A 25,638-nucleotide genomic window follows, 5' to 3' on the forward strand; every position below is an offset into this window, starting at 1 on the left:
CGTTATCTGTTTCTTTGTAATGAGGAAAATTACATTTAAATCTAGTATTTAACAAGTTTGTTGTTCTTGAATTTCATCTTGAAAAACAAGATATAAGTGTATCTTATTATCATAAAAAACGTTAAAGCCTGAATGACGAAACATCAAACATTGACGCGGAGCAATGCGGAGGATGTATTTAATTACAAATGAGTAACGATAATGCGTTATCAGCTCCGCCGTGCTCGTGTGTACTCGGGCCGATGTGGCGATGCCCACCGCCACCAGTGCCGCCACACTCCGTGCAGTCTCCTTCATTGAATCGTTACATAAGTGATGCGTGAATAAGTTTGTTTGTGAAGGTGTTTGTCTGTCGCTCGGTAATTAATGGCAGCTGCAGTGATAGCGAGCCATTAGTGCTGCACGTGTCGTGATTACCAATGCCTACGTGTCGGTGATCTGCCCCTCTTTGTAATTATATGTATATTGATATTTCCGTTTACTTTTATACGCTTTTGTATTTATATTAAGTTCTTGATGATTTACGCTATACAGTTTTTTGGTTTTAGTTGACTGTTACATTTACACAGTTGAAACAGAGAGTACCTATAAAAATGTGGTTAATAATTAAAATTAAATATACTACTATAATAGCTATCTATTCTAAATCGTGGCAAGGTGTAGGTCGTGACTTAGAAATGGTAGATATTTAATTAGAAAATACACAAGACTAGAATAGGCTTTCCTTGAAGGCCTGCTGCTATTTTTAGGTGACACCACAGCGACCTTTATTCGCTTCGAAGGCTTTTCTAACTAGAAAACTATGACTTTTAAAGGACAGGCGTTGCCTATTTTAATTTATATCTAGGTAGGGATCCTTTTTCTTGTTTTATTTATAAAAAAATAATATATGTATGTGCAATCTGCTATGGAGGTATGTTAGCTTTTCTATAAAAGTCTTTGATGGAATTTCCTGATGTTTTTTTTATCAAATCCATGATTTCGGTATTAGCACTTCCTGATTATTCACAGAAGACAGATGAATTAACATTAAGTATCCCTCTCACAATGCCAGCTGGATAAACGCTTCCGACTTTATAGAACATAGGTTTTGTAATAGTTTTACAGATATAAAATATCTCTATACATAGTGCATACAGACAGCAATATTTTATTTATATTATTTGCTATATTCGTCTGTTAGCAAGCAATATTATTAGAACTTATGACGGGATATTTACCATGTTTATTGATTTTGAGGAGTTTCCGATATTTCGGCACTGTTTCAAGCGCCATGATCACGGATTATTTACTGGAGTAAATGCGGGTGGGTGTTTACGAGCAGACAAATCGGTCTACCCGCTTTCTCGTTCGTTTTTTGCTGACACCAGTAATACCACTACCATTGTCACTTGTAACTCGGCTCAACTCTCGACACACAAAACTCACTGTGTCCGCTCGCGAACTTTCTTCTTTCTTGGCAGTTTTGCGGGTTTTACATAGTTGGACCACTGGATTCCAAGCCCTCGACAGTTGAAACCCATCCTCCCGGTTGAAGTTTTTGTACTTTGTTATCTCAATCGCTTCTCTCACCAGTCTAGGTATGTAGTGGCGTTCTGTCGAGATAACTTGTGGGTTATGTAACTCAATCCAGTGGTTTGATCCAGCCTCCAAGATGTGTTGAGCTATAGCGGATTTTTGTGCGTCGTTGTTTTTCACCGCTCTAATATGCTCAGAAATTCTACAAGCCACAGTACGCTTAGTCTGACCGATATATGATTTGCCACAGCTACAGTCCACTTTATAGACCCCAGGTTTTTCTAGAGGGAAGCTATCCTTCGGCGAACGCAGCATCTGGGAAACTTTCCGGAAAGGAGTGAAGACAGTCTTTATGGCATATTTGTGGAGAATGTTGGCAACCTTATCTGTCACTCCCCTCACATATGGCATAAATGCTGGTTGCCTCTCAACCTCGCACCTCCGATGTCTATTAGTGGGTTTCTTCTTGTGCTTTGCAATCCTATATCCGTTACTCCGCAGCACCTTCATCACATGTGTCAGCTCCTCCTGTAAATGTTCCTCGTCGCATAAATCATATGCGCGGTTGGTGAGTGAGGTGACTACAGAGTTTAGTTGTCTGGGATGGTGGTGAGAATCAGCTTGTAAATATCGGTCAGTGTGAGTCGATTTCCTGTAAACCGAGTGTCCCAGAGAGCCGTCAGCACGAACTAAAATCTTCACGTCCAGAAATGGCAATGTCCTCTCATTTTCCAACTCGTAGGTGAAGTTAATCTTCGCGTGTATGTTGTTTATGCCAAGCATACTTTCACCTCCTGTTCGCCCCCCTCTATGACACAGAAAACGTCATCGACATACCTCTTCCACAGCTTTATAGATGTAGTGGCAGTGGAGATAGCCAACTGTTCGAAATGTTCCATCCAAATGTTGGCCACCACCGGAGCCACTGGGCTGCCCATTGCCACACCATCAATCTGTAGGTAGTACTGACCCTGGTATACGAAGTATGTAAAACCCGCAAAACTGCCAAGAAAGAAGAAAGTTCGCGAGCGGACACAGTGAGTTTTGTGTGTCGAGAGTTGAGCCGAGTTACAAGTGACAATGGTAGTGGTATTACTGGTGTCAGCAAAAAACGAACGAGAAAGCGGGTAGACCGATTTGTCTGCTCGTAAACACCCACCCGCATTTACTCCAGTTAATCCGTGATCATGGCGCTTGAAACAGTGCCGAAATATCGGAAACTCCTCAAAATCAATAAACATGGTAAATATCCCGTCATAAGTTCTAATAATAGTGTTAGTGACCATGTCAGTTTAAAAACTGTTAGCAAGCAGTATACCAATCAAAGAAGTCCATACTGCTTCAGTACTGTTATACAATATTTAACATTATTACAATTTACAACAATTATTATAAATATAACACATATCTATTTACCTGTAATATCTATTTATGGGTAAAACAGATCATTCTAATTAGAACAGACATACAAACTATCAGACCTAATGTGATAATAATAGACAGTAAATGAAATGACATAAGTCATTAAGCTATGTTCGTGTGTTGCAGGCAGGACTGTTCGTGGCGTTGAAGCTGGTGGCGCTCGCGCAGGCCGGCAAGGACATCAACATGAGCAACATACACTCCGAGGCACCACCACCTAAAGTTGTGAGTTTATTAAAACTATTCATATGTTCATACTAGCTACTTCCGCGAGGTTGCACCCGCTCTGCTCGGCTCCTATTAGTCATAATGTGACGTTTTAGCCTATAACTTTTCTCGATAAATGAACTATCCAACACAAAAATAATTTTTCAAATCGGACCAGTAGTTCCGGAGATTAGCGCGTTCAAACAAACAAACAATCAAACAAACTCTGGAGCTTTATAATATTAGTATAGATTAGTGCAATAAATAAATTGTATTATTTAAAAAAAAAAGAAAATGTTAAGATATTTAATCTGTAGCCAGTTAGGCTGTACAGCTTACAGCAGCTATAATTCTGCATGATCCTGATATAGGTGATTTGTGTATGTTTACGAAACAAAAGAAAATACATACAATTAATGTAGACTATTGTAGACCAATGTTAAACACATCATTAACTTTTTTGTACATGTACAGCAACAGTCGCATTAATATTGATATTAGTTGTTACGTGAGATATTAACACTCCCAAAAATAATAGTTTGTGTATTTGTTCAGGTTTTATTGTTCATGTACAAATACGAGATAATGACAATTTATTACCATTTTCTGTGTGCTGTTATTTGATTAAGATATTGTAGGTCATGCACAAGGTGTACCGGAATATGCACAAGGTCTTTAGTTTGGGTCCATGGCATTGAATAACTTTTGTTTAACATACAAGTTGACTTTAAAATCTCATCAATCTATATGAGAACTATCTTTCAAGTTTTCTTTCTAGAACTTTCTTTAGTTCTGTTACTACTACATAAGTTGTTCAGTTTCTAATTAATGATTTTTTATTTAAACTTTTAAATTAATTAATGTATTGTATGTACCAAACCACACTGTGTACCAATTTGTATAGCTGTGTGTGCGCCATAATGTGCGCCTCTGCCTATCCCTTCGGGCATGAAAGGTGTGACGTTGCTATATGTGTGTGTAGGGCGAGCTGCCGAAGGTGGGTCCGAGCGTGGCGCCGGGGCGGCCGGCGGCGCCGTCGCCCGCGCCGCTGCTGCCGCTCAGCGACTGGAGCATGAAGCCCGCCGAGCGGGACAAGTACAGCCAGCTCTTCGACTCGCTGCAGCCCAACAACGGACTCATCGCCGGGAACAAGGTACTACCTCACACTTTTACACGCACGCCATCATCATCACATATCAGCCACTAAACCTCACCCAATGAATTCCACATCAGCACATTACATTCTGTTCTAAACAGTTAAAATTTTCGCACACAACTGTTCAACGAATATGACCAAATAAATTTGTAGAAATAGATAGACAGCAATAGACTGACATTATGTAGTATTAAGTTTCCAAAGTGTGTATTTGAACTGAAGTAAAATGCTTTGTGTGTAATGTTCCAGGTGAAAGGCATGTTGCTGGAGTCGAAGCTACCGATAGAGACGCTGGGCAAGATCTGGGACCTCGCCGACCAGGACAAGGACGGCATGCTCGACAGACACGAGTTCATGGTGGTCAGTGTCATTCTCAGTCAACGAGACAACGAACTGGTCTGTCCGTAACAGTACCTAGTATGCGTGTGCGTGTTGCAGGCGATGCACCTGGTGTACAAGGCGCTGGAGAAGCACGCGGTGCCGACGAGCCTGCCGCCCGAGCTGCGGGCGGGGGCGCGGCCCGCGCGGCCTCCCTCACGCCCCCCGTCCCGGCCCCCCTCGCGGCCCCCGTCGCGTCCCCCCTCCCCCCAGTCCCGGCCCCCGCCCCCTCGCCCACAGCCCCCACCACCGCAGCAGCCACAGTCTAATGCTTCGTTGTTAGAGGGCCTACTCGACTTGTCTAGTGTGAGTACATTTATTACCTTTTTGTACAGTCTTACAAGTTACAGATTTAAGAAGTGTGGTCATGGAAAGCAACAGCTTTTTGATTTGGTGGTCAAAAGGTGATGGCTAAAGAAGATTGTTATATTTATACGTAATGTCTATTTTTTATTTGGGCAGCCTCCCACACAGACGGCGCCCCCACTTAGCGGCTTGGGCACGATGGGGAGTGGTTTGGGCAGTCTAAGCGGTGTGGGCAGCGTGGGTAGCGTGGGCAGCATGAACAGCGTGGGCAGCGCGGGCAGCGCGGGCACTACGTGGGTGGTGACGGACGCGGAGCGCGCCGTGTTCGACGCGCAGTTCGCGGCGGCCGACACGGACCGCGACGGGTACGTCTCCGGGAACGAGATCAAGCACGTGTTCCTCGACTCCGGCCTGCCGCAGCAGACACTCGCACACATATGGTAAGTCATTTCTTTCTCACTCCACCGACTTAATCTGGTCATGATTTCGGTATATTAATTATCTGTGTGTGGCAGGGCGCTGTGCGACACGGAGGGGCTGGGCAAGCTGTCGAGCGGGCAGTTCGCGCTGGCCATGTGGCTGGTGGGGCGCGCGGCGCGGGGCACGCCGCCCCCGCCGCACCTCGACCGCAACATGCTGCCGCCGCCCGCCGCGCCCGTGAGTATATACTATACTACAGTTCGCCATGTGGCTGGTGGGGCGCGCGGCGCGGGGCACGCCGCCCCCGCCGCACCTCGACCGCAACATGCTGCCGCCGCCCGCCGCGCCCGTGAGTATATACTATACTACAGTTCGCCATGTGGCTGGTGGGGCGCGCGGCGCGGGGCACGCCGCCCCCGCCGCACCTCGACCGCAACATGCTGCCGCCGCCCGCCGCGCCCGTGAGTATATACTATACTACAGTTCGCCATGTGGCTGGTGGGGCGCGCGGCGCGGGGCACGCCGCCCCCGCCGCACCTCGACCGCAACATGCTGCCGCCGCCCGCCGCGCCCGTGAGTATATACTATACTACAGTTCGCCATGTGGCTGGTGGGGCGCGCGGCGCGGGGCACGCCGCCCCCGCCGCACCTCGACCGCAACATGCTGCCGCCGCCCGCCGCGCCCGTGAGTATATACTATACTACAGTTCGCCATGTGGCACCGGGACACCTTGCAATAATAATTTTCAATTTCACGTTTTGCATATTCATAAGTTCGTAAAACAAAAGATTTTTAGCTTAATTTTCAATTATATCCTAAACGCGCGGTCCTTTTTACTTGATTCAAATGGATAAACGGGTTTTAGATATAAACCTTTCATTTAACGTCGAAATCGAAATCATAACTCAACAAACAAAAAATGACGTTTTGAAGTGCGTCTCGTAATTATCCGACATGGCATGTAACTCGGTGACAACCGACACTCGAAGTTGCGCCGGCGTGATTCGAGACCATAGGCTCTCGCTACTGGAACGGTCGAGGGACGATGTCCTGGTACTACAGTCACGGGATAAACAAGCTGATCGTCAGTGAGACAACAGTTTATTGAACAAAACATCTCGTATCGTCAAAGCGGGTGGCCTAGTGTATGTAGTAGAGCGCGCGCTGCCCCCGGGCCCGCGGGCGCAGCAGCGCGGCGGCGGCCAGCGCGGCCAGCGCGCCCAGCACGGCCAGCGCCGGCGCCCAGCGCTGCTGCCAGCCCGCGCCCACCACCAGCTTCACCGCGCCCGCCAACTTGTCGCGCTGCCAGCAACTACCATACACAATACTTCATATTCCACCACTACTAGACTGCCACTCCTAAATTCTTATGCATAATAAAAGATGTTTAATCACCATCATCTGTTAACCGGATTACATCCACGGCGAAAGAAAGCTTTCCTCTCAAAGAGAAGAAAAAGAAAGGACCGCCATCATTTGACATCTTGCTTAGGGATCGCAGATCAGTCGCAAATTAGAGTCGTTGTCGTCCATTTCTCGATAGCTGGTCGCAGTTTTAGATGATGGGATCGTGTCTGTGTCATAGAATGCTGTAGTGTACCTGTAGAGGTTGTGGTCGTGCAGCAGCGCGGTGTGTATGACGAGATGGTCCCGGCTCGACACGGTCATACAGTGGCAGTAGTGTACCTGTAGAGGTTGTGGTCGTGCAGCAGCGCGGTGAGTATGACGAGATGGTCCCGGCTCGACACGGTCATACAGTGGCAGTAGTGTACCTGTAGAGGTTGTGGTCGTGCAGCAGCGCGGTGTGTATGACGAGATGGTCCCGGCTCGACACGGTCATACAGTGGCAGTAGTGTACCTGTAGAGGTTGTGGTCGTGCAGCAGCGCGGTGAGTATGACGAGATGGTCCCGGCTCGACACGGTCATACAGTGGCAGTAGTGTACCTGTAGAGGTTGTGGTCGTGCAGCAGCGCGGTGTGTATGACGAGATGGTCCCGGCTCGACACGGTCATACAGTGGCAGTAGTGTACCTGTAGAGGTTGTGGTCGTGCAGCAGCGCGGTGTGTATGACGAGATGGTCCCGGCTCGACACGGTCATACAGTGGCAGTAGTGTACCTGTAGAGGTTGTGGTCGTGCAGCAGCGCGGTGTGTATGACGAGATGGTCCCGGCTCGACACGGTCATACAGTGGCAGTAGTGTACCTGTAGAGGTTGTGGTCGTGCAGCAGCGCGGTGTGTATGACGAGATGGTCCCGGCTCGACACGGTCATACAGTGGCAGTAGTGTACCTGTAGAGGTTGTGGTCGTGCAGCAGCGCGGTGTGTATGACGAGATGGTCCCGGCTCGACACGGTCATACAGTGGCAGTAGTGTACCTGTAGAGGTTGTGGTCGTGCAGCAGCGCGGTGTGTATGACGAGATGGTCCCGGCTCGACACGGTCATACAGTGGCAGTAGTGTACCTGTAGAGGTTGTGGTCGTGCAGCAGCGCGGTGTGTATGACGAGATGGTCCCGGCTCGACACGGTCATACAGTGGCAGTAGTGTACCTGTAGAGGTTGTGGTCGTGCAGCAGCGCGGTGTGTATGACGAGATGGTCCCGGCTCGACACGGTCATACAGTGGCAGTAGTGTACCTGTAGAGGTTGTGGTCGTGCAGCAGCGCGGTGTGTATGACGAGATGGTCCCGGCTCGACACGGTCATACAGTGGCAGTAGTGTACCTGTAGAGGTTGTGGTCGTGCAGCAGCGCGGTGTGTATGACGAGATGGTCCCGGCTCGACACGGTCATACAGTGGCAGTAGTGTACCTGTAGAGGTTGTGGTCGTGCAGCAGCGCGGTGTGTATGACGAGATGGTCCCGGCTCGACACGGTCATACAGTGGCAGTAGTGTACCTGTAGAGGTTGTGGTCGTGCAGCAGCGCGGTGTGTATGACGAGATGGTCCCGGCTCGACACGGTCATACAGTGGCAGTAGTGTACCTGTAGAGGTTGTGGTCGTGCAGCAGCGCGGTGTGTATGACGAGATGGTCCCGGCTCGACACGGTCATACAGTGGCAGTAGTGTACCTGTAGAGGTTGTGGTCGTGCAGCAGCGCGGTGTGTATGACGAGATGGTCCCGGCTCGACACGGTCATACAGTGGCAGTAGTGTACCTGTAGAGGTTGTGGTCGTGCAGCAGCGCGGTGTGTATGACGAGATGGTCCCGGCTCGACACGGTCATACAGTGGCAGTAGTGTACCTGTAGAGGTTGTGGTCGTGCAGCAGCGCGGTGTGTATGACGAGATGGTCCCGGCTCGACACGTGCCCGCGGCCGGCCGCCGCCAGCTGGCGCGGTACGATGACGGCCCCGCTGCCCACGCGCCACGATATGGGCACGTCGCGTAGTGTCGTGCTGACGGAGACAATAGTCTGGACTTAATGACATGACCCTGCCATTAGGCGGGACTTACGATGGGGTTGCTTATAGTCAGGAATCATTGATGATTTTCCACTTACAAAAAACGTTTAATGACTTCCAACATAAGGTGGAAAGCGGGCTTCAGTCTTTTGATCACTGTTTGTGCACGGCGGTCTTTTTGAATGCTTTAAGACAGAAGTATAGCTATCAATAGCTAAACCTAAACATGAGTGACGTTAAATGGTATTACGTAATATCAACGAGGAATAATTAAATAATATTCTTACCCCGGACATCGAAGAGTGATCCGTTGTCCCACGGTAGCGAATATAGTGGTCGTGACGGGAGGCGGCGGCTGCTTCGGTAGCTGGTAGTTTACCGGGTATACGTCGTTCGAATTCTCCAGCTTTTCATACGGATTTCTCTCGATACATGGCACCTAAAAAAATGTTGTTATCAGTTTAAAAAACAGCTGGTGCTTATACAGCGATATTTATGACACAGTGTGCAAACTTGAATGACATTCTGTAAATACTTGTGAAGAATATATCCTTATGGCAATTGCAAACAACACGCACCTTGCACATACCTATCATAATTTCGCTAGGTCGTTGTTGTACAACGTCCAGCGCCTTCATCGGCTGCGGCAAGTATTGGGACCGGCACGGCACACCGCCCGGGAACGCTGGAACGTCGGCAAATGTAACGGACATGTTAATGGCAAAACCCCCTCCCGCCTTGGGCGAGGCGAGACGGAGTGTCAGACTCTTACTGACTAAAAACCACACCGTTCCTACTCCTGCTTTTCTAGCCGGAGCCCCGGTAAACCCACTAGGTAGACCGCAGCTCCGAATGGTAAAACCTTAGAGTCGTTTTCTTTAAAAACATAGTTGTGTGAATAAGAACACTGTCACATACATAAAAACTATGTTAATTTGTGATTAGTTCAGAATACATTTCAGTATGTAAATGTTGCGTAACGTAGATAATGGTTTTATATTTATTTATTATCGAGTAGAATGGGTGACGCAAATGAACCGTTACATCGATTTTCCTCCACTTTGAGCGCAGAAACCAAAAACATTTTGTATTCTATAAATTAGTTGGCAAGCCGATCCGCTATTGTGTGGAAATATATAGTTCAAATTTTATTTCTTGTTCAGTGTGACTGATAATAGTGAAAAATGTAATAGATGAATTTGTGTGTTATTCCAAAAATGATACATAGTTATATGAAGAACATAGCTAGTATTAGAATATAATTAGTTGGTAACGAAAGGTGTTTGTGTTGGTGACGAACCTTGAAACAGCTCAATAAGCTTAATGTCCAGTTCCATTAACTTGAACCGCGCCGTCGTCTTCTCGGAGTCGACTAGGTAGTCTGCTATCTGAAGGACATATGGTAAATACATCTCGTAAAACGTCTGTGTAGTGTAGCAGAAATATTCCAAGATTACATTTAAAGGTACCAAAAATATTTCGTGGTTACTCACAAGGTTCTGGTCGAGGTTGACATAGCAAATCCCGTACCGATGTCTCCTGCCCACCTTGTCACAAACGCTGCACTCGCTCCACTGCGACCACTGAGTGGACAGTATCACCCCCTCGTACGTCTCCGGCGCCACTGGGTGGGGGCCCCGGGACGTGGTCGGTTTTACCTAATCACAATTATCTTCTTGCATCGATCAAGTTCAATAATTATTTATAAATGTGTAAGTTTGCTGAAAAATGTACGTTAAGCGAACTGACCACGGTATAGTTTTCCGTGTCCACAACCTCAATGATGACGATCCCGCCCTGGGTGTCTCCGTCCCTGCACGAGTAGACGCCCTCGTCCTCCGGTATCACGTTGTATATGGTCACCACTCGACCTTCCACCGACAGTCGGTCATAGCTCTGGATGTCTGAGAAGTCTTCAATTGCTGCTGTCTACAAAATAACTAAATTGATAACTTATTCATGAAAGGAGAGTAGGTATAGTTGCACGCTGACTTAGCGGCCTGATAGAAGACCGCTATGAAACAACGCTTGCGTTGTGTTTCGTCGTGTGAATGAGGTTACCGGAAGCCCAATTACCCCCCATCCAAGTGTTCCCAATCCTCGAATCCCCAACAATCCTTAATTTCTTAACCCCCAAAAGGAAAGGTGTCCTTGGGCGGTGGTGATTGCTTATCATCAGGTGACCCGTCTGCTCGTATCCAATACAAATAAAAAAGTATTTTAAAAACATCAATAGATAACTAAAACTAAATGTTAGTGCTGTTAGTTTACTATGTTGATTTCGTCGCCGCCCTTGGAGTAAATCCATGTAAGCTGTTCCGTACTGCCGGGCTCCGCGCAGAGGTTGCAGGGCAGACGGGCCACGGAGCCCTGGAACAGCATGCTGATGACGTTGGGCAGGAACCGCGGCGGTGGCACGGACTCCGCCAGCCGCGCCAAGCACTCGTAGTACTCCTGCCATGCGCGAGACAAAATGGACAGCTTGCGTTTGTCCCCTCCTGTCCAATGTAAAATCCATCAGTTATTCTTTTGAGTTTATATTTTTTGTTCTATGAAAGAAGAAGTTCTGATTGCCTTCCTCTATTTGTCTCTGGGTCCGTGTGGGTTGTGAATTCAATTTGTCATTCAGCAATGAATGTCTTCTGGCGGGTGATGTCAGGGAAGAATGGAGACTTACACCGTTCACCAACTTACTTGGGTACATCAAATATTCTAAATCGAAACTGTCCCATTTAACATCATCTCCGACTGTCCCATACAACTCCTTACTCCTATTGTTTAGTGCTTCCATTTTCCTACGGATGTAATCGTCTTTCTCGCAACTTACGCTATTTATTATCACTAAAATAGAAATAACAAGCCTTAAGTCTGCCATTTTGGAAACATTTTCTTTTTGCTGTCACGGACTTGACAGATCTATTGTTTTATATTTAAAATTGATTTTAGAAAATTGTGTTTTTCTTATTTCGAACTTGTGTAACATCCAGATTATGTTCTTTTATTATGATTAAAATGGTGCCTGTTTTATTTTCCTATATTATAGTATTAAGTTATTGTAAGTTACATCAGGGTTTATAATTAACAAGAATATGTTCCGAATATTGTAGAAGCCAGAGCAGGCGGTGTCGCTGGGCCCGCAGCCGACGCCGGAGATGGAGGCCATCGCGCGCGAGGTGGACGCGCTGGCCCGCGAGCGACTGGCGCTCGAGGCCGAGCTCGCCGCCAAGCAGAGGGACCTCACCGTCAAGGCGGGGGAGGCCGACAGCTTGCAGGTATCAATCACTCCATCAATGGTGGAAGATACATTCCATCAATCACCGCATAAATTGGTCACTATGTTCACTATCATTTGAAATCCTTATGAATAGTACATAATTATGTTTTTCTTTGTTTTCAGAGCGAATTGGACACATTAACAGCAACATTAAAACAATTAGAAAATCAAAAAGGTGAAGCACAAAAGAGATTAAATGACCTCAAAACGCAGGTAAACATTACGATTAAGATTTGAAATAAATTAAAACTAATTTATTAATTCACAAATGCTAATAATAATGTAAAAATAGTCAACGGATATTTGTATTGAGTAACAATGAGTGTTGCAGGTAGAGAAGTTGCGGTCGCAAGTATCGGCGCAGGAGGCGGCGGCGGCCGAGACGGAGGCCGAGGTGGCCAGCCGGCGCGCCGCCGCGCAGACCCTGCGGGAGAAGGAGCGCGCGCTGCAGGCCGACGTGCAAGACGCGGAGGCCGAGGCCGAGGCCGTCACCGCGCAGCTGCGCCGCACCGTGCTCGCCGTCAGCCAGGTCAACACCATGTAGCATTCATTACTCTCCTACAGATACTATTCCAATATGTTTCGTTTTATCTTTCCACATTGCGCTTAGCATAGTGCGAGTGAATAAGATGTAGTGTATCGTGTGCAGGCCAACATAAAGATCTCCCACCTGGAGGAGCAGCACCGCCTGATCAGCTCGGCGGCGGAGGCGCTGGGCGCGGCGGGCCCGGCCGCGGCCGCCCAGCTGCAGCTGCAGCCGCAGTTCTCCGCCGAGCACCTCGAGCGCGTCGTGCGCGGCGCCACGCCCAATGACGCACTCGTACGTACTACACTACCTCGCTACCGACAACGGGACTTCTCAACTTATACCTAACTAGCTACTTTCGCGCGGTTTCACCCGCTCTGCTCGGTTCCTATTAATCGTAGCGTGATGATTTATAGCCTATAACCTTCCTCGATATATGCGCTATCCAACACAAAACGAATTATTCAAATCGGACCAGTAGTTCCTGAGATAAGCGCGTTCAAACAAGCAATCAAACAAACTCTTTAGCTTTATAATATTAGTATAGATTACGACTATTTCTCTATGTTCACGATACAGGAAGATGAGCCATTCGCGAAGAGCAACGGTTTCGCGTCGGGCGCGGGGTTCGAGTCGGACCCCTTCACGGAGGGAGCCTTCCCCGCCGCACTGCCCGCGCACGACCCCTTCGCACCCACGCAAGCGAAGCACACACAGGTCTCACATACATATTCATATAACAAAATATTGCTACTTCAAACACACACGATAATATCATGCGTTTTTCAATGTTGACATTTTATTTCTTCTCTTTTGGTGTAACTTTTTTTGACTTTTGATATTAGCAACACATTTTGTTTGTTTAGTATATTTAAATCTAACTTTGAACCGTATCGTTTCCAGGACGGTTTCGCCACGGATCCGTTCGCATCGAACGCCGACCCGTTCGCTGGCGACGCGTTCTCTTCACAAGACAATACGGCTAAAGCTAATAATGATGTGAGTTTATAGTATTTATTAATTAATTAATATACTCATTTCTTAGTATAAACAGTTGAATATGTATATTTGAATATGTATATTGGAAGTTTAAGGAGATGATGCCCGGAGCTGCGGACGACTTACGGCCAGTTTCAATAACCTATCTATCTGTACATTTGCCTACTAGAGATTTTGACACATTTTGTATGGAGCTTATGTCAAAATACTATCCCTAGTAGGCAAATCTACAGATAGATAGGTTATTGAAACTGGCCGTTAGCGGGTTACAGGGGTTCTGGTTCGAAGCAGGAGTAATAACTGGTGTTTTAGTTAGTAAGAGTCTGACGCTCCCTCTCGCTTCACCCATGGCGTGAAAAGCCATTGGATGATACTCCTCCCAAAAAAAAAATTGAAGAGACAAATATTAGTATAAATATGGAATGTATAATGTGTATCAGTTCTCGGAGGACCCGTTCGCGGTGCTGCACGCGCCGCCGCGGGGGTCGTCCCCCGCGCCCCCCGCGGCCACCCCCGCGCTGCCCCCCAAGCAGGGCAAGCTGCCCCCGCCGCGCCCCGCGCCGCCGCGCCCCACGCCGCCCGCCAAGGTATGTTCTACCCCACACTGTTTCTAGATTATACTTCTATACTTTTTTAATTCCTTTTTTTATTTTTTTACCTTTGCTATTTTTAAATGATGACACTGAATATATCTTTGCCACAACTAGATCTACAAGTTGTTGTTGGTGTCGATATGTTCATTGATCTCAAAAGTACTAAATCTCTTAAAATACTTTGACATATTTGACAGAATTTTATAGACGTTACAAGTTCAAAACGACAACCCTTTCTGTACAATTTAAAATCTGAAGTTTGATAGAATTTTGTCAAATACAAAGTATATGAAACTAGCGACTGAGCTAAGTTTCCCCAGTTTAATGAAAAATGTTCCCTTCATATTGTTAAGGTGAATGTTCCGAGCTCTTCATGGCTCGTTTCCCGATAGATGGCGCTGAATTGAACATTTTCAGTTTTATGTTGTTTTGAGTGTCATTGGAACAATATTAAGTAACAGAAATAATAATGCGAAAATCAGGCATCCCACTTTATCGGAATTAGTCAAATTATCGCCTCAAAACCCATCCGATTTGCCATAAAAGCGAAATATTAATATCCAACTCTGTTTACAGTCATTTATACACACATAGACATAGCGCCTACTTTAAAATCAACCTTTCTTCAAAATTAACCACTAGATGGCGTGCATTTAAAAGTTAATAGGCTGGTACCTGTAGAAATTATGTCTTGGGGATTAGGAACTAAAGAACACCATCTGATGCTATTATGTTCTAAAAATAAAAGGTATAAGTAGTGTTATATTTAGGTACTAAATAGCATAAAACAAAGTCGTTTTCTCTGTCCCTATATTCATATGTATGCTTTCTACACTAAGGATTTTGATGCTGTTTCTTTTAATCGATAGAGTGATTCAAGAGGAAGGTTTATATGTATAATACATGTATATTATAGTAGGGAAACTGATAATTTTGCACCCGTGCGAAAACGGGGCGGGTCACTAGTTTGGGAATAAAATGAATGTCAAGAATGCAATGTAAGACAGTTTTATTTTATTATCTTATACATTATTTAATAGAATGTATATACTAACCTGCAATTATTACAAGTATTTATGTGACATGAATGCTTGATACGTGACTGATTATTAAAAAATAATCTCATTCAAAATAATAATTCAAAACTATAATTCATAAACAAGGCAACCAGAATAATAGATTGCAATCAAAGCGGAAAAATGTTTGAGAATATCTAAGCATCCATAATCACTATACTACATAAGGAAATAAAAAAGCAACAACTTTCCTTTTTGTTTTTCAGAAACCTTAAAATAGGTCAATGTATTCATATCACATTATGAACATTATGTTCATTACGACGAGTACACCATTTCAGTTTTCTGACATCAAAAAAAACATGACTGTAAACATTGATAATGTAGATTCTAAACACACTACTATAATAGTACAATAAAAAAACATTTGTCGTGTTGTTTTCGCTCATCCTTCCTCATTATTGCCTGGAAACTACCGCTACACAGCTGCTGCGAAAGAAAATTACTATAATTAGTATATTTTGTGTTTAACTTTTGATGTGGATGAAAACAATATCCCACAAGAAAAAAATATAATATAGATTGAAATCAATGGAAATCATAAAATAAAATAAAAAAAAATTGTGTACCTTTCATACCTAGGTATACATTTCGCATTTTTTTGAACATGTTCAAAACTATTTCTGGCAGAATACATTCTTTAAAAAAGTGTATTAACTTTGGCATCATATTGCTGATAAAGTCATTATATTATCTCGACAAACTTCTATAACAGTCAAAGGTTCATTGACTGAAATAAAACATATGAAGTAGCATTTATCCATGTTACTGACACGCATTTGTCCTTGAACCTGAAATAGATTTAATATTATAGTAAGAAGATGCTAAAATAAATTATAAAGTGGACATGCAATAGAATTTACTTGATAGTAATATTCATGCTTTTTATTCATAACTAGAACATTATTATCCAATGATAGAGCAAAATTGAAAGGAAATCGTTTTTCTTGGTATGGTCATGTGAAGAAGAGGGATGAAACGCTTATTACTAAAAGAGTTCTAAGTTTACATGTAGATGGCTCAACAACTGATGACTCTATACGTACTTGAAAACTAAAGTTTGTTTACAATGAAGCTGGCCACAACTTGAGTTATAATTTACAGGTTTACTATCTTGTCGTCCACATGTATCCAACTGAATGCGCTTTTCACTCGTTTTGACGATTTACGGGCGCCTGAATATTCGTGGCATTGATACGCCAACTTTCTCGTAGGACCCCGACATAGTAGGTACCTAGATGTAAACGGAATCCGAAATACACAAAAACTAATTATATAAGTACAAGACAATATTATGTTACTTTTATAAACTCAGTACCTATTCGCATAAAATTGAAACGAAATTATAACAAAACCAGATCAAATCGCTTGTAATTGCAGCAAAATGTAGTCTCATGTCATGAAAATTATTGCAAAGTAAATATCCATACCATAGATAAAACAGAATTTATTAAATACGTTCCGAAATTCAGAAAAATTATAGCAATAAAATTTTACTTACCCAAATTATGATATAACATCAATTGAAAAATCGCTGCAGAACAACCATAATAAAATCATAAAATGATATTATATAATTATACTCTATTTACTATAACATTAGAAATTTAAAGATACTTGTTTTACCGTCCGTTCAACTGATTTTGAGTGTTTCGGAACGCGCGGGATTCATGTACCAGACGCAATATAATGTGACAAATAATACTAATGTTTGTCCGTCCAAAGTTATTTGTATTACTAATCTGAGAAAACAATATAATATCGATCGGTGATTTCTAATATGAGGATTTTAGTTTGTAATAGCCAGCTAAACTCACGGGCTGACTTGCTAATATTTATTAGTTGGTAGGTATTTTTATTTTGAAATAAAATTACTTACTTATAAACAACATATACTACAATACTTTGCAATAATCATAATAAATTGGAAAGAAATACATACAAGAAATATTACTTCGAATCAATGAATTTTCATTGATCAAAAACATACAAGAAATTCCGCGCGTAAAGCCTAGCGTAATGCTACGCAAACTCTTCCAAATGTATTTTATTTCAAGTCAACCATCTGATGGTACTAAATAAGTTTGGCAACGTGTCAAAGGTCATGTTCGACGGAACGGCAACATCGTATTTTGTCTACGAACGAATTAAAAAATTTTTATTGTTGCCAGTGACAATAATAATAACTAACGCTAACATTTTTTTCACACACGACCACAATGTTTTATATTTTCGTTTACGATAGTTAGTTTTAAATTATTGTAATGTTTTTTAATGAAAACTATTGTTATAAAATTAGTAATGATTCTTCAAATTTACATTATCGGGTGCACGCCATCTAGCGTTTAATATTATAACCTATCCAGACATTCCGATATGTTTGATTGTCAAATTGCACTAACACTAGTAAAAGAAATGCCAAATTTTTCACGGTTTTCAAGACTGTTTTTCTCCATATATAATGCGAATTATTTACCAAAAAGTTATATGCAGATTCTTGACCGTACAAAAGTGATAAAGTGATTAGTTTTGTGCAAAAAGTGTCTATGTACGGAGAGTATACCGTGAACGAAAAATGTATGAAAAGGCGATCGGAACATTCACCTTAAGCTAATAGTTTTTTTCAGATTGTGTTATTTATATGATTATTTGAAGTTTATTTACTCCCCGCCCCCCAGTAATTAGGCGCATGGACGACAGATAGCTACGTCGACAAGCTAAATGTTTTGTTTTATTTTATTTACGCTGCAGAGAAAGTAAACAGTACGTAGATGACGTTTATTTGCACATAGACACTAGAGGATGGCATTTTATCTGTGGTTTCTTTGCATTATCTGTGTAATAAAATGTCACACTCGTTGGCGCCACTTTCCGGGGTTTTAAGTTGGACATTGCTTGTTTTGTTTTGCAAATTGCTGCATTTTTTAAATGACTGAAGTTTAAAATCTAACTTCTTAAAAGTCACTAAATACTAATGTAATAATAATTTCAGAAAGTTAAATAGATTATTGCTACTTCCTTTAATGAAGTATTGAATAACTATGATGAAGGCAACATTTCTATAGGAATGAAATTGCAATTTTTATTACAAAAATACATATTAATTGACTGAGTACCAGTACCAGAAGGTGGTGCGGTGTTGTGTGTATACTTTCTCTGTGCCGGTGCCGCCCGTTCGTTTGGTTGCCGCTACACGCCCCCCACGCTTATTTACTCCCCACTATCATTCCTCTTGCATGACCATTTTGTTTATTTGCTTCTTTTTATTGTTATATATGTAGTTTGCATGTTTGTGTTTGTGTCAATTGCGTAATATAAACCAGATACTGATATATATTCGTTTTTCTAATCTGATAATGTTAACTGCTAAAATCTTTATTGTCTATTGACTGAATTGAATTCGTCAAGCGTCTAAAATATTGAGCGTGTATTACACGAAGATAAACAATACAGTAGTTGAAAACTAGTCATAATTCAATACTTTTATCGAAATGTCAAAAACAATACTTTTCTATGATTCTTTTTAGGAGATGAGGAGAGATAAAATTTTCGCGTAGCATACTAGTTTCTCGAAAAATTTATATGTCGTAAAATTACTGAATGAAACTAGAAACGATTATTTTGGGGTGTTTTTTATTGTATGTCAAAATAATTTGGTGTCTTTTCTTTTTAAAATGTAAAAAATCGATAATTTGTTTAGATCATTCAAACTTAACAATAACATTACTGTCGTCACTATCTGAGAGGCCAACTCTGACAGTTGCCATGTAGTGCGAGCTAAATAAAATCCGTTAATGTATATGACCAATTCCTAAGTCATAAGTAAAGTATAATAAGTAAAGTTTGTAATCCAGAACAGAAAATATAATAAATAATTATATAAAGAACTTCCGAAATAGCACGAGACTGCGTAAAACATTGACGAATTTTATTAGTAACATCTAGACAAAAAGTTTTTTCAAAGATCCAAACCATTCCACAATATCAAAGGTCGATTGTATGTAAAATTAAACCAAAAAATATATTATTTAATTTTGATAATTTCAAATATTTCATTATACATTATACAAAACTTTTTATCCTATACTAGCTGACCCGGCAAACGTTGTTTTGCCTTATAAATTATTTCTAGTTGTATGCATTTTTAATGCCAGAATATAAAAAAAAAAACGTAAAAAAAATTGGTGGTCACTTAGGGGTATGGAAAATAGTAGATGATTCTCAGACCTACTGAATACGCATAAATACAAATTGGTTAAAATCGGTAAAGCCGTTTCAGAAGAGTACGGTAACTAACATTGTGACATGAATATTTTATATATTTGATATTCTATATGCATGAATGCTTTTACTAATGCAGTATTAATGGCTAGATATTGGCTTATGGTTTACTTTCCAAAGTAATTTACGTTGTAGTGTTGTGGTAAATCATTTAAAATAGTATTAATGTCTTTTAAAGGCTTTTTAAATGGTATTCCTAAATATATTTACAATAGGTAAATGATCAAATAAAGTATCAAAGAGATAGTAAAAAAAATGGAGTGTCTTACTCTTTCTTTTCCAATCGAAGCTACACTTTGGAACGAGCGCCTAGCTTCACTGACAGACAGACTGACGGACAATTTAATTTGACGTTTCAAAAGTGCCTAATTTAGGATTAATTGAAATAAATGCTTTGACTTTGACTTTATTCTGGTCTAGAGTATTTATTACGTTAGGCAAAAGTTAGTAATATCTCGGGTTTAAGTGTATGGTTAACAAATAATAGCAGTACTTACATTAACTAATGTTTAGCTGTAACTGTGGTAGATTGCTTGTAGCGTTGCACTAACACCTTCATCCCACTCCTTTTCTAATTGGTTCATTTTATTTATTTCATTTGGTTTCATTTCTCTTGACTAATATTACTAAACCTGTACATAACCTATATTGACAATTACTAAAAGTATATAATGCCACCCGAAGAGTTCACGTTTTTGTAATACAATAAAATTGAATAATTTGTAAAGTATAAACCTCCGTTCGTCGGAACGAAGGTTTATATAGTCGTGCAAGTAGAGTCGGTCGGGTGGCAGTATATACGGCGCGAGTCCCGTGCTAACCACGCTCGTGTGCTTGTCCCCACTTGCAGCGCTAAGCGGACGCGGCGGCGGAGTCACGTGCGTACTTCTGTCTCTCTCACACACCCCGCTAGCCTCACGCTCCCACTCACACACACTTTGTCGTCCAGACCGACCGCCCCGCCATGGACTTCGCCGACGACCCCTTCAAGGACTACCGATACGAGGACCCCTTCAACATCGAGGACCCCTTCGCCGACGTCGCCGACGGCAAAAAGCTTGACCCCTTCGCCCGGCCCACTTCTGTCGCAGGCTTCGAAACTGACGACTTCTTTTCCGGCTCGAGCAATGTCAATGGCAATTTTGCTCTGCCCGAGAAGCGAAGCGGGCGAGTATCCGCGCCGCCCGTAGCTTACGACCCGTTCTCCAGCCGCTCCGACTACAAGCCCGCCAAGCCCGCGCCGCCCGCCAACAACAACTCCAGCGGCAGCGACGCCTGGGCGGCCTGGCCCAACGATAACTGGGCCACGGACGACGCTTGGGCCAAAGCCCCTGCTCAAAAATCCGACGCCTGGAGTTCCGACGACACAGCCAAGAGGAACACTAACACGGCCACCGGCGACTGGAAGACCGATAACTGGGCCAACAAGTCCGACAACTGGGCCGCCGACTGGTCCGGCGCCGACTCCAACAGGAACCTCAACGAGACCTGGCCCGCCGCCAGCACGCTGCCCTCCAAGAAGGAGAAGTCGCCGCGCCCCGTGAAGTACGCCAAGTCCCTCGTGCACACCATCGGCGGCATCGGGCGCAGCAAGCAGAAGGACAAGAAGAACAAGGCCAGCGCCGAGCCCGGCGGGGAGCTGCCCAGCGAGGAGCAGCAGTGGGCGTGGGCCGCGGCCGAGTCGCGCCGCCTGCAGGCCGAGCAGGACGCGCGCCGCGCCCGCGAGCACGCCGACCTGCAGCTGGCGCTGGCGTTGTCGCGCCAGGACCACTAGCCGCGCTGGCTGCTGGCCGCCGCCTGCTGCGTCTCTAGTAAGGGATGGCAAACGACGTCCCACGCGTTGCATTCCTTGCTGTTGTTGTGCTTAGCGACTTAACGAAGCTGTCTGAGTATAGCCGACAGCTGGTAATCAATATTGCATCACACGGATGACAGTCGCCATTTCGAATTTAACGGAATTAGAGATTGTGTACATACGTTTAATATTTCGCTCGTTGTAGGTAGTTAGATCGTTGAGCATTCCATTCGAAGCGTGACACGGAGGTCGCTCGCCTCCCGACCGGAGGCCGCCTCGTTGTGTATATTTTGAAGTTATCATGTCACTCATTGTAAATTATTGATATTATATAGTTTCCTGTATATAATGGTTAGTGTGAGATACTGACCCACGGTAAAGTATTTTTGTATCTGTTTATCAAAACTCCAAGAGTTTTTTTTATTGCTTTTCGATATTTTTACGAACCGTAACGTAACGGCAGGCGGCATTTCATAGGAATATGTTTTACACATTTAATGTACGATACGAAATTTGTTTTTGGAAAGCAATGAAGTTGTATTGGTGTTAATGAACACGTTGTGTTCCTCCACAGTGAGTGAGGGTGAGTTGTAGCGCATGCGCCATTGTGTACAGGTGACGTACAGTATACAGTTGGTTTGGTACGCGGTCAGTGCACGGAGCTCCGCCCTGTATTCATACACTACTATATTATAAATGTTGCGGTTTAGTTGGGTCACATGTGACCATCATGCCACGAATAGCGCACATTCTGTAGAGCAGGGCTCCACTTGAAACAACCTGTCGTGTGATTAAATTTTACTAGTCAAAGTGCGCATTCATATTTATTAACTGCAACAAATACAAACACATATTTGGGAAACAAGTTTGTTTCAGATACTGACTGTACAAATCAACTAAATAAAAAACTACAAAAGTTTCACTAGTCAATTGGATGATTGCATGTTGGGGGCTCGATCAAAGCGTGGTGTCTGGGCGTGTAGTATACCGGGGCTGAGGTCGTGTGTGTCGGCCGGAGTCGGCCAGTGTCTGTCAGTGTCGGCCAGTGTCGGCCAGAGTCGGCCACTGTCGGCCAGAGTCGGCCAGTGTCACCGCGGGACTCGACCATATCACGACGTGTAGCTGTAGCATTCGTAACGTAGTTCAACTTGAATAGTGACCTAGCCTCAATACTGAAGTAACCGACGCACACGACTGCAGCAGATATCGTAATTATATAAAATAAATGTAAAAGTGTAATATATTGTTGTCTGCAATCGAGGCCTAATAGCTTCCTCACTATAATGTATAGTTTAATAGTTATTAAATATATCGCGTTTCGGACAATTATGCGGCGTTATGGATATTGTAAATGTATATTGTAGGCAGTATTCATGGTGGCCGGTGTAATTGTCAGTAATAACCACGAGTAGACTCGTTACGTACTACACTGGTTCACACGAGTGGGTTATTCCTCGCGGCTGTATCATACATGAGATATATGGTTATACAATGTTCAAATGTATCCCCATGTGGTGGAAGTAGCTGCAACATACGCCTATGTTATTAATACCTACTAACAGTCCTATCGTAAAATAGATTTGTGCCACTCGAAACTGATTTTTATTGATGTAAAATTAAGGTCCACTATTTATTTCGTTAGGCATATCAAGGCTTCTCTTATTTGAAATATGTTCCAAATAGAGCTTTAAAGCCAAAGATCAGAAAAAACTCAATCATTTTCCTTTGAATGTGATTTGATTAAAAAGGATAAAATATCGTGTACAATAATGGAGATCTAATGTGGAAGTGCTTCAAAGTTTCCTCTCATAGATGTGACGTACTCTTTATAAGTCTAACTATGAGATATTGCTATGTCAGGCTGGTTGTACATTGGCCGTATGTTGCTCGCAATAAGGGCGTAGTTGGCTTATTCAATTTATAAAATAGATGTCATGTTACTGGTACCATTGCGGCCTTCGACCAAATGTTTACTCCAACATCCCACCAATGTAGGACCAGACCGTATACCCTGTCGGTACTTGTATATTAATCATAGCGTTGTATTATATCCGACGTTAATTTTATTATGTTTAATTTGTATAAATAGATTACTATTATTATTATTTACGTGAGAATGTATGTCACATTGACTTCTTGAACATTTATTTGTTTTGATATTTCGTAAGATGTTAATAAATATTGCCTGCATGCTTAAGTCTGACTGAATTTATTTTTAATTTAGCAAGATATAATAATTATGGATATTTAAATATGGCAAATGAAGTCAGTGTTACATACATTGCTTGTTCTGCGTAGACGGATGTGTGTTGCGTGTATAAATTCCAGTGTGCAGATATGTATGGTAAAGTACAACAGGTTTGTGCAAGTTCCGAGCGGCCGGTGCGACTGTTGTCATACACTTACGTATTACTGTTGCAGTCTATTCTATTCCACGTTGTATGATTTAGTTCTGTTTGTATACGTTCTTGAATGAAATGTACAAAAGTGACAATGTTCCATATACGCTTCCTATGAGAGCGCTCGCACCGGCCGGCCTGAACGCTTTGTTAATAATATATGTTATGTTAATATTATTTCTGATTATGTTGTCAGTATACATTATGTATGCGGGTATGTACGTTCACGGCGTTTGTAGTTGAGCCTTGAACTGTTTTTCTCATTGCGTTCTTGAAAATTGTATGTGCGTGTAAAATTCTACTTATGTGCGTATATCTGCCATCTGGAAAGTAATGCGTGTGTGCGGGCGCTTGGTCGACATCGACGAACGTACGAGTGATTAGTTCCGCAACGTACTCGGTGCGGACTGTGAACTCGTGCGCTGTACTGTAATCGAAAATAATTGAATACTCATATAGAAATGTTTGTCCGAGCGGTCGGTCCACTCGGCACCTGCTATGATAAGTGTTTCATTTGATTCTGCGCATCTTCTCTTCGGTAGTGCCTTTCTGTAACTCTACTTATCATTCTAGCTTCCTTGCGAGTGGAAATGTTAATCTACATTGAGTATATTTAAAAATACGGAATCATTCGTCAAATTACTATAATAAAAAAATCTTCCAAAAAAAATTAAGAAAATGTTAGCTTGAAAAATGTATTTTGGCGAAGTTCATTCGGCGAGATTTATGAGGGGGAGCAAATAAAAAGAATTTCTACCAAAGTGGTAGTGTAATAATAAAATAATTAGCTTGTACTAGCAATATATCGCCTGTGTAGGGTCGCCTCGCTTGCGGCGCCGCCCGTACAATGTACTGCTGCAGCGGCCGCCCGCCCGGCCCGCTCGCTCGCCGGCCGCGTCCGCGGGCGGCCGCCGTGGGGTCAACTAACGATAACGTGTAACTATTAAATACCGATGTGTTTATGGGTATTATCCTAAAGTTGTTATCTCTTTCTTAGGCGCTGTTGTTTGTGGCTCGGAGGACCGCGCGGACCCTCCACCTCCTCTAGCCCGTACTCTCTGTAGATACATATATGTGATGCCTATCTATATGCTAAATGTAGAGACCAATATTTTAAAGCTACAGATGATTTTGGCAAATTTCTATTACGTTGTTGGGACTTGAAAGAATATATTTTGTCGTAGTCAATTATTTGTTGGAGTATATTTTTGTATTTTAACGTTGAGTCCGCGCGGTTTGCCCGACCCGTGTCTGTTATAAAGTATACATTATATTGTATGTACCTTTCAGTGATAGCCGGTAAACTAATATTTAAATTTCAAAGTTGACGTGTATATGTGTATTTAAAGCTAATATAAAATAAATTTGATAATATACAGGTTAATGTAAGCTTAAGTCGGTAGTGACGGTGCGCGGGAATCAAACCTCCACGAGAGAAGTATCCACAGACAAAGTGTCCGTTGTTCAGTTGGTTGCCTGCAGTTTAGTTGGAGGTATGCCATCGCCATTGTGTAGATCTGATAGCAGTTCTGATTACTATAAGAAGGAGTGCTCATTGGTGTAACCGCTCAGTATTATCCGGGACCGCGCGCCTTAGCTTGTAGAGTAGCCGGGGACAGTAAGTTGTTGAGGTAGGACCCTGGTCACGTGTTCCCGCGTAGTGGACCTACTCCCCGACCGAACTCGCGCATGGTCCGCGCGCTGTCGATATATCATTACCACGTTATTCACAGCTTTTGTATGTGCAACGAATATATTTGTATGTTTTGTATCGTGTCCCTTCGTCCAGCATACTCACCATGGAATCCTGATATTTCATGAATGTCAAAAAACTGTTCTGAAATAGTGCTAAATAGTGCCCAAAGGAAAAAAATAGTGCTCTTGTACTTGCGAA

At 43.1% G+C, this 25,638-nt stretch overlaps 2 protein-coding genes and 1 long non-coding RNA gene across 13 annotated transcripts in view; 1 reads left to right on the forward strand and 2 right to left on the reverse strand.

Annotated features, from left to right (window-relative positions):
* Window positions 1-25,198, forward strand: part of LOC118265712 (epidermal growth factor receptor substrate 15-like 1) — a 32,163-nt gene extending 6,965 nt beyond the window's left edge. The window contains exons 1-15 of one of the 3 annotated variants that reach the window (XM_050694784.1): window positions 246-450; window positions 3,067-3,165; window positions 4,130-4,300; window positions 4,553-4,663; window positions 4,742-4,987; window positions 5,144-5,427; window positions 5,503-5,644; window positions 11,909-12,073; window positions 12,199-12,288; window positions 12,407-12,604; window positions 12,725-12,895; window positions 13,181-13,318; window positions 13,505-13,600; window positions 14,041-14,187; window positions 20,500-25,198. In XM_050694784.1, coding sequence (XP_050550741.1) covers window positions 3,127-3,165; window positions 4,130-4,300; window positions 4,553-4,663; window positions 4,742-4,987; window positions 5,144-5,427; window positions 5,503-5,644; window positions 11,909-12,073; window positions 12,199-12,288; window positions 12,407-12,604; window positions 12,725-12,895; window positions 13,181-13,318; window positions 13,505-13,600; window positions 14,041-14,187; window positions 20,500-21,324 — 2,823 coding nt within the window. In that variant the 5' untranslated portion in view covers window positions 246-450; window positions 3,067-3,126 and the 3' untranslated portion in view covers window positions 21,325-25,198. Of the gene's footprint in view, window positions 1-245; window positions 451-3,066; window positions 3,166-4,129; window positions 4,301-4,552; window positions 4,664-4,741; window positions 4,988-5,143; window positions 5,428-5,502; window positions 5,645-11,908; window positions 12,074-12,198; window positions 12,289-12,406; window positions 12,605-12,724; window positions 12,896-13,180; window positions 13,319-13,504; window positions 13,601-14,040; window positions 14,188-20,400 lie in introns of those variants that run through there. The other 2 variants (XM_050694783.1, XM_050694785.1) reach the window with 2 other exon arrangements.
* Window positions 6,103-11,902, reverse strand: LOC118265714 (Ig-like V-type domain-containing protein FAM187A). 5 transcript variants are annotated; one of them, XM_035578797.2, is made up of 9 exons: window positions 11,496-11,902; window positions 11,073-11,299; window positions 10,551-10,730; window positions 10,295-10,459; window positions 10,102-10,189; window positions 9,380-9,486; window positions 9,089-9,240; window positions 8,643-8,795; window positions 6,103-6,720 (listed from the first exon to the last, which is right to left on the reverse strand). In XM_035578797.2, exons 1-9 carry the CDS (start codon window positions 11,674-11,676, stop codon window positions 6,549-6,551), a joined length of 1,425 nt encoding a protein of 474 aa, XP_035434690.2. In that variant the 5' UTR covers window positions 11,677-11,902; the 3' UTR covers window positions 6,103-6,548. The 5 variants fall into 5 exon arrangements, 2 of the variants coding, with proteins under 2 accessions (XP_035434690.2, XP_050550743.1); XR_007705446.1 differs by lacking the exon at window positions 6,103-6,720 and adding exons at window positions 6,770-7,094; window positions 7,181-7,266 and having other exon boundaries at window positions 7,353-8,795; window positions 10,102-10,459; window positions 11,496-11,898; XM_050694786.1 differs by having other exon boundaries at window positions 10,102-10,459.
* On the reverse strand, window positions 15,186-17,184 carry LOC118279075 (uncharacterized). Of its 5 annotated transcripts, XR_007705452.1 has the most exons (4): window positions 16,588-17,184; window positions 16,316-16,503; window positions 15,839-16,060; window positions 15,186-15,698 (listed from the first exon to the last, which is right to left on the reverse strand). It is a non-coding gene; the product is annotated as an uncharacterized LOC118279075 (long non-coding RNA). The 5 variants fall into 5 exon arrangements; XR_007705450.1 differs by having other exon boundaries at window positions 15,186-15,695; window positions 16,316-17,183; XR_007705448.1 differs by having other exon boundaries at window positions 16,316-17,183.
* Window positions 25,199-25,638: the final 440 nt, after the last annotated feature.

The sequence above is a fragment of the Spodoptera frugiperda genome, chromosome 7 (assembly GCF_023101765.2).
Source record: "Spodoptera frugiperda isolate SF20-4 chromosome 7, AGI-APGP_CSIRO_Sfru_2.0, whole genome shotgun sequence".
Classification (NCBI taxonomy): domain Eukaryota; kingdom Metazoa; phylum Arthropoda; class Insecta; order Lepidoptera; family Noctuidae; genus Spodoptera; species Spodoptera frugiperda.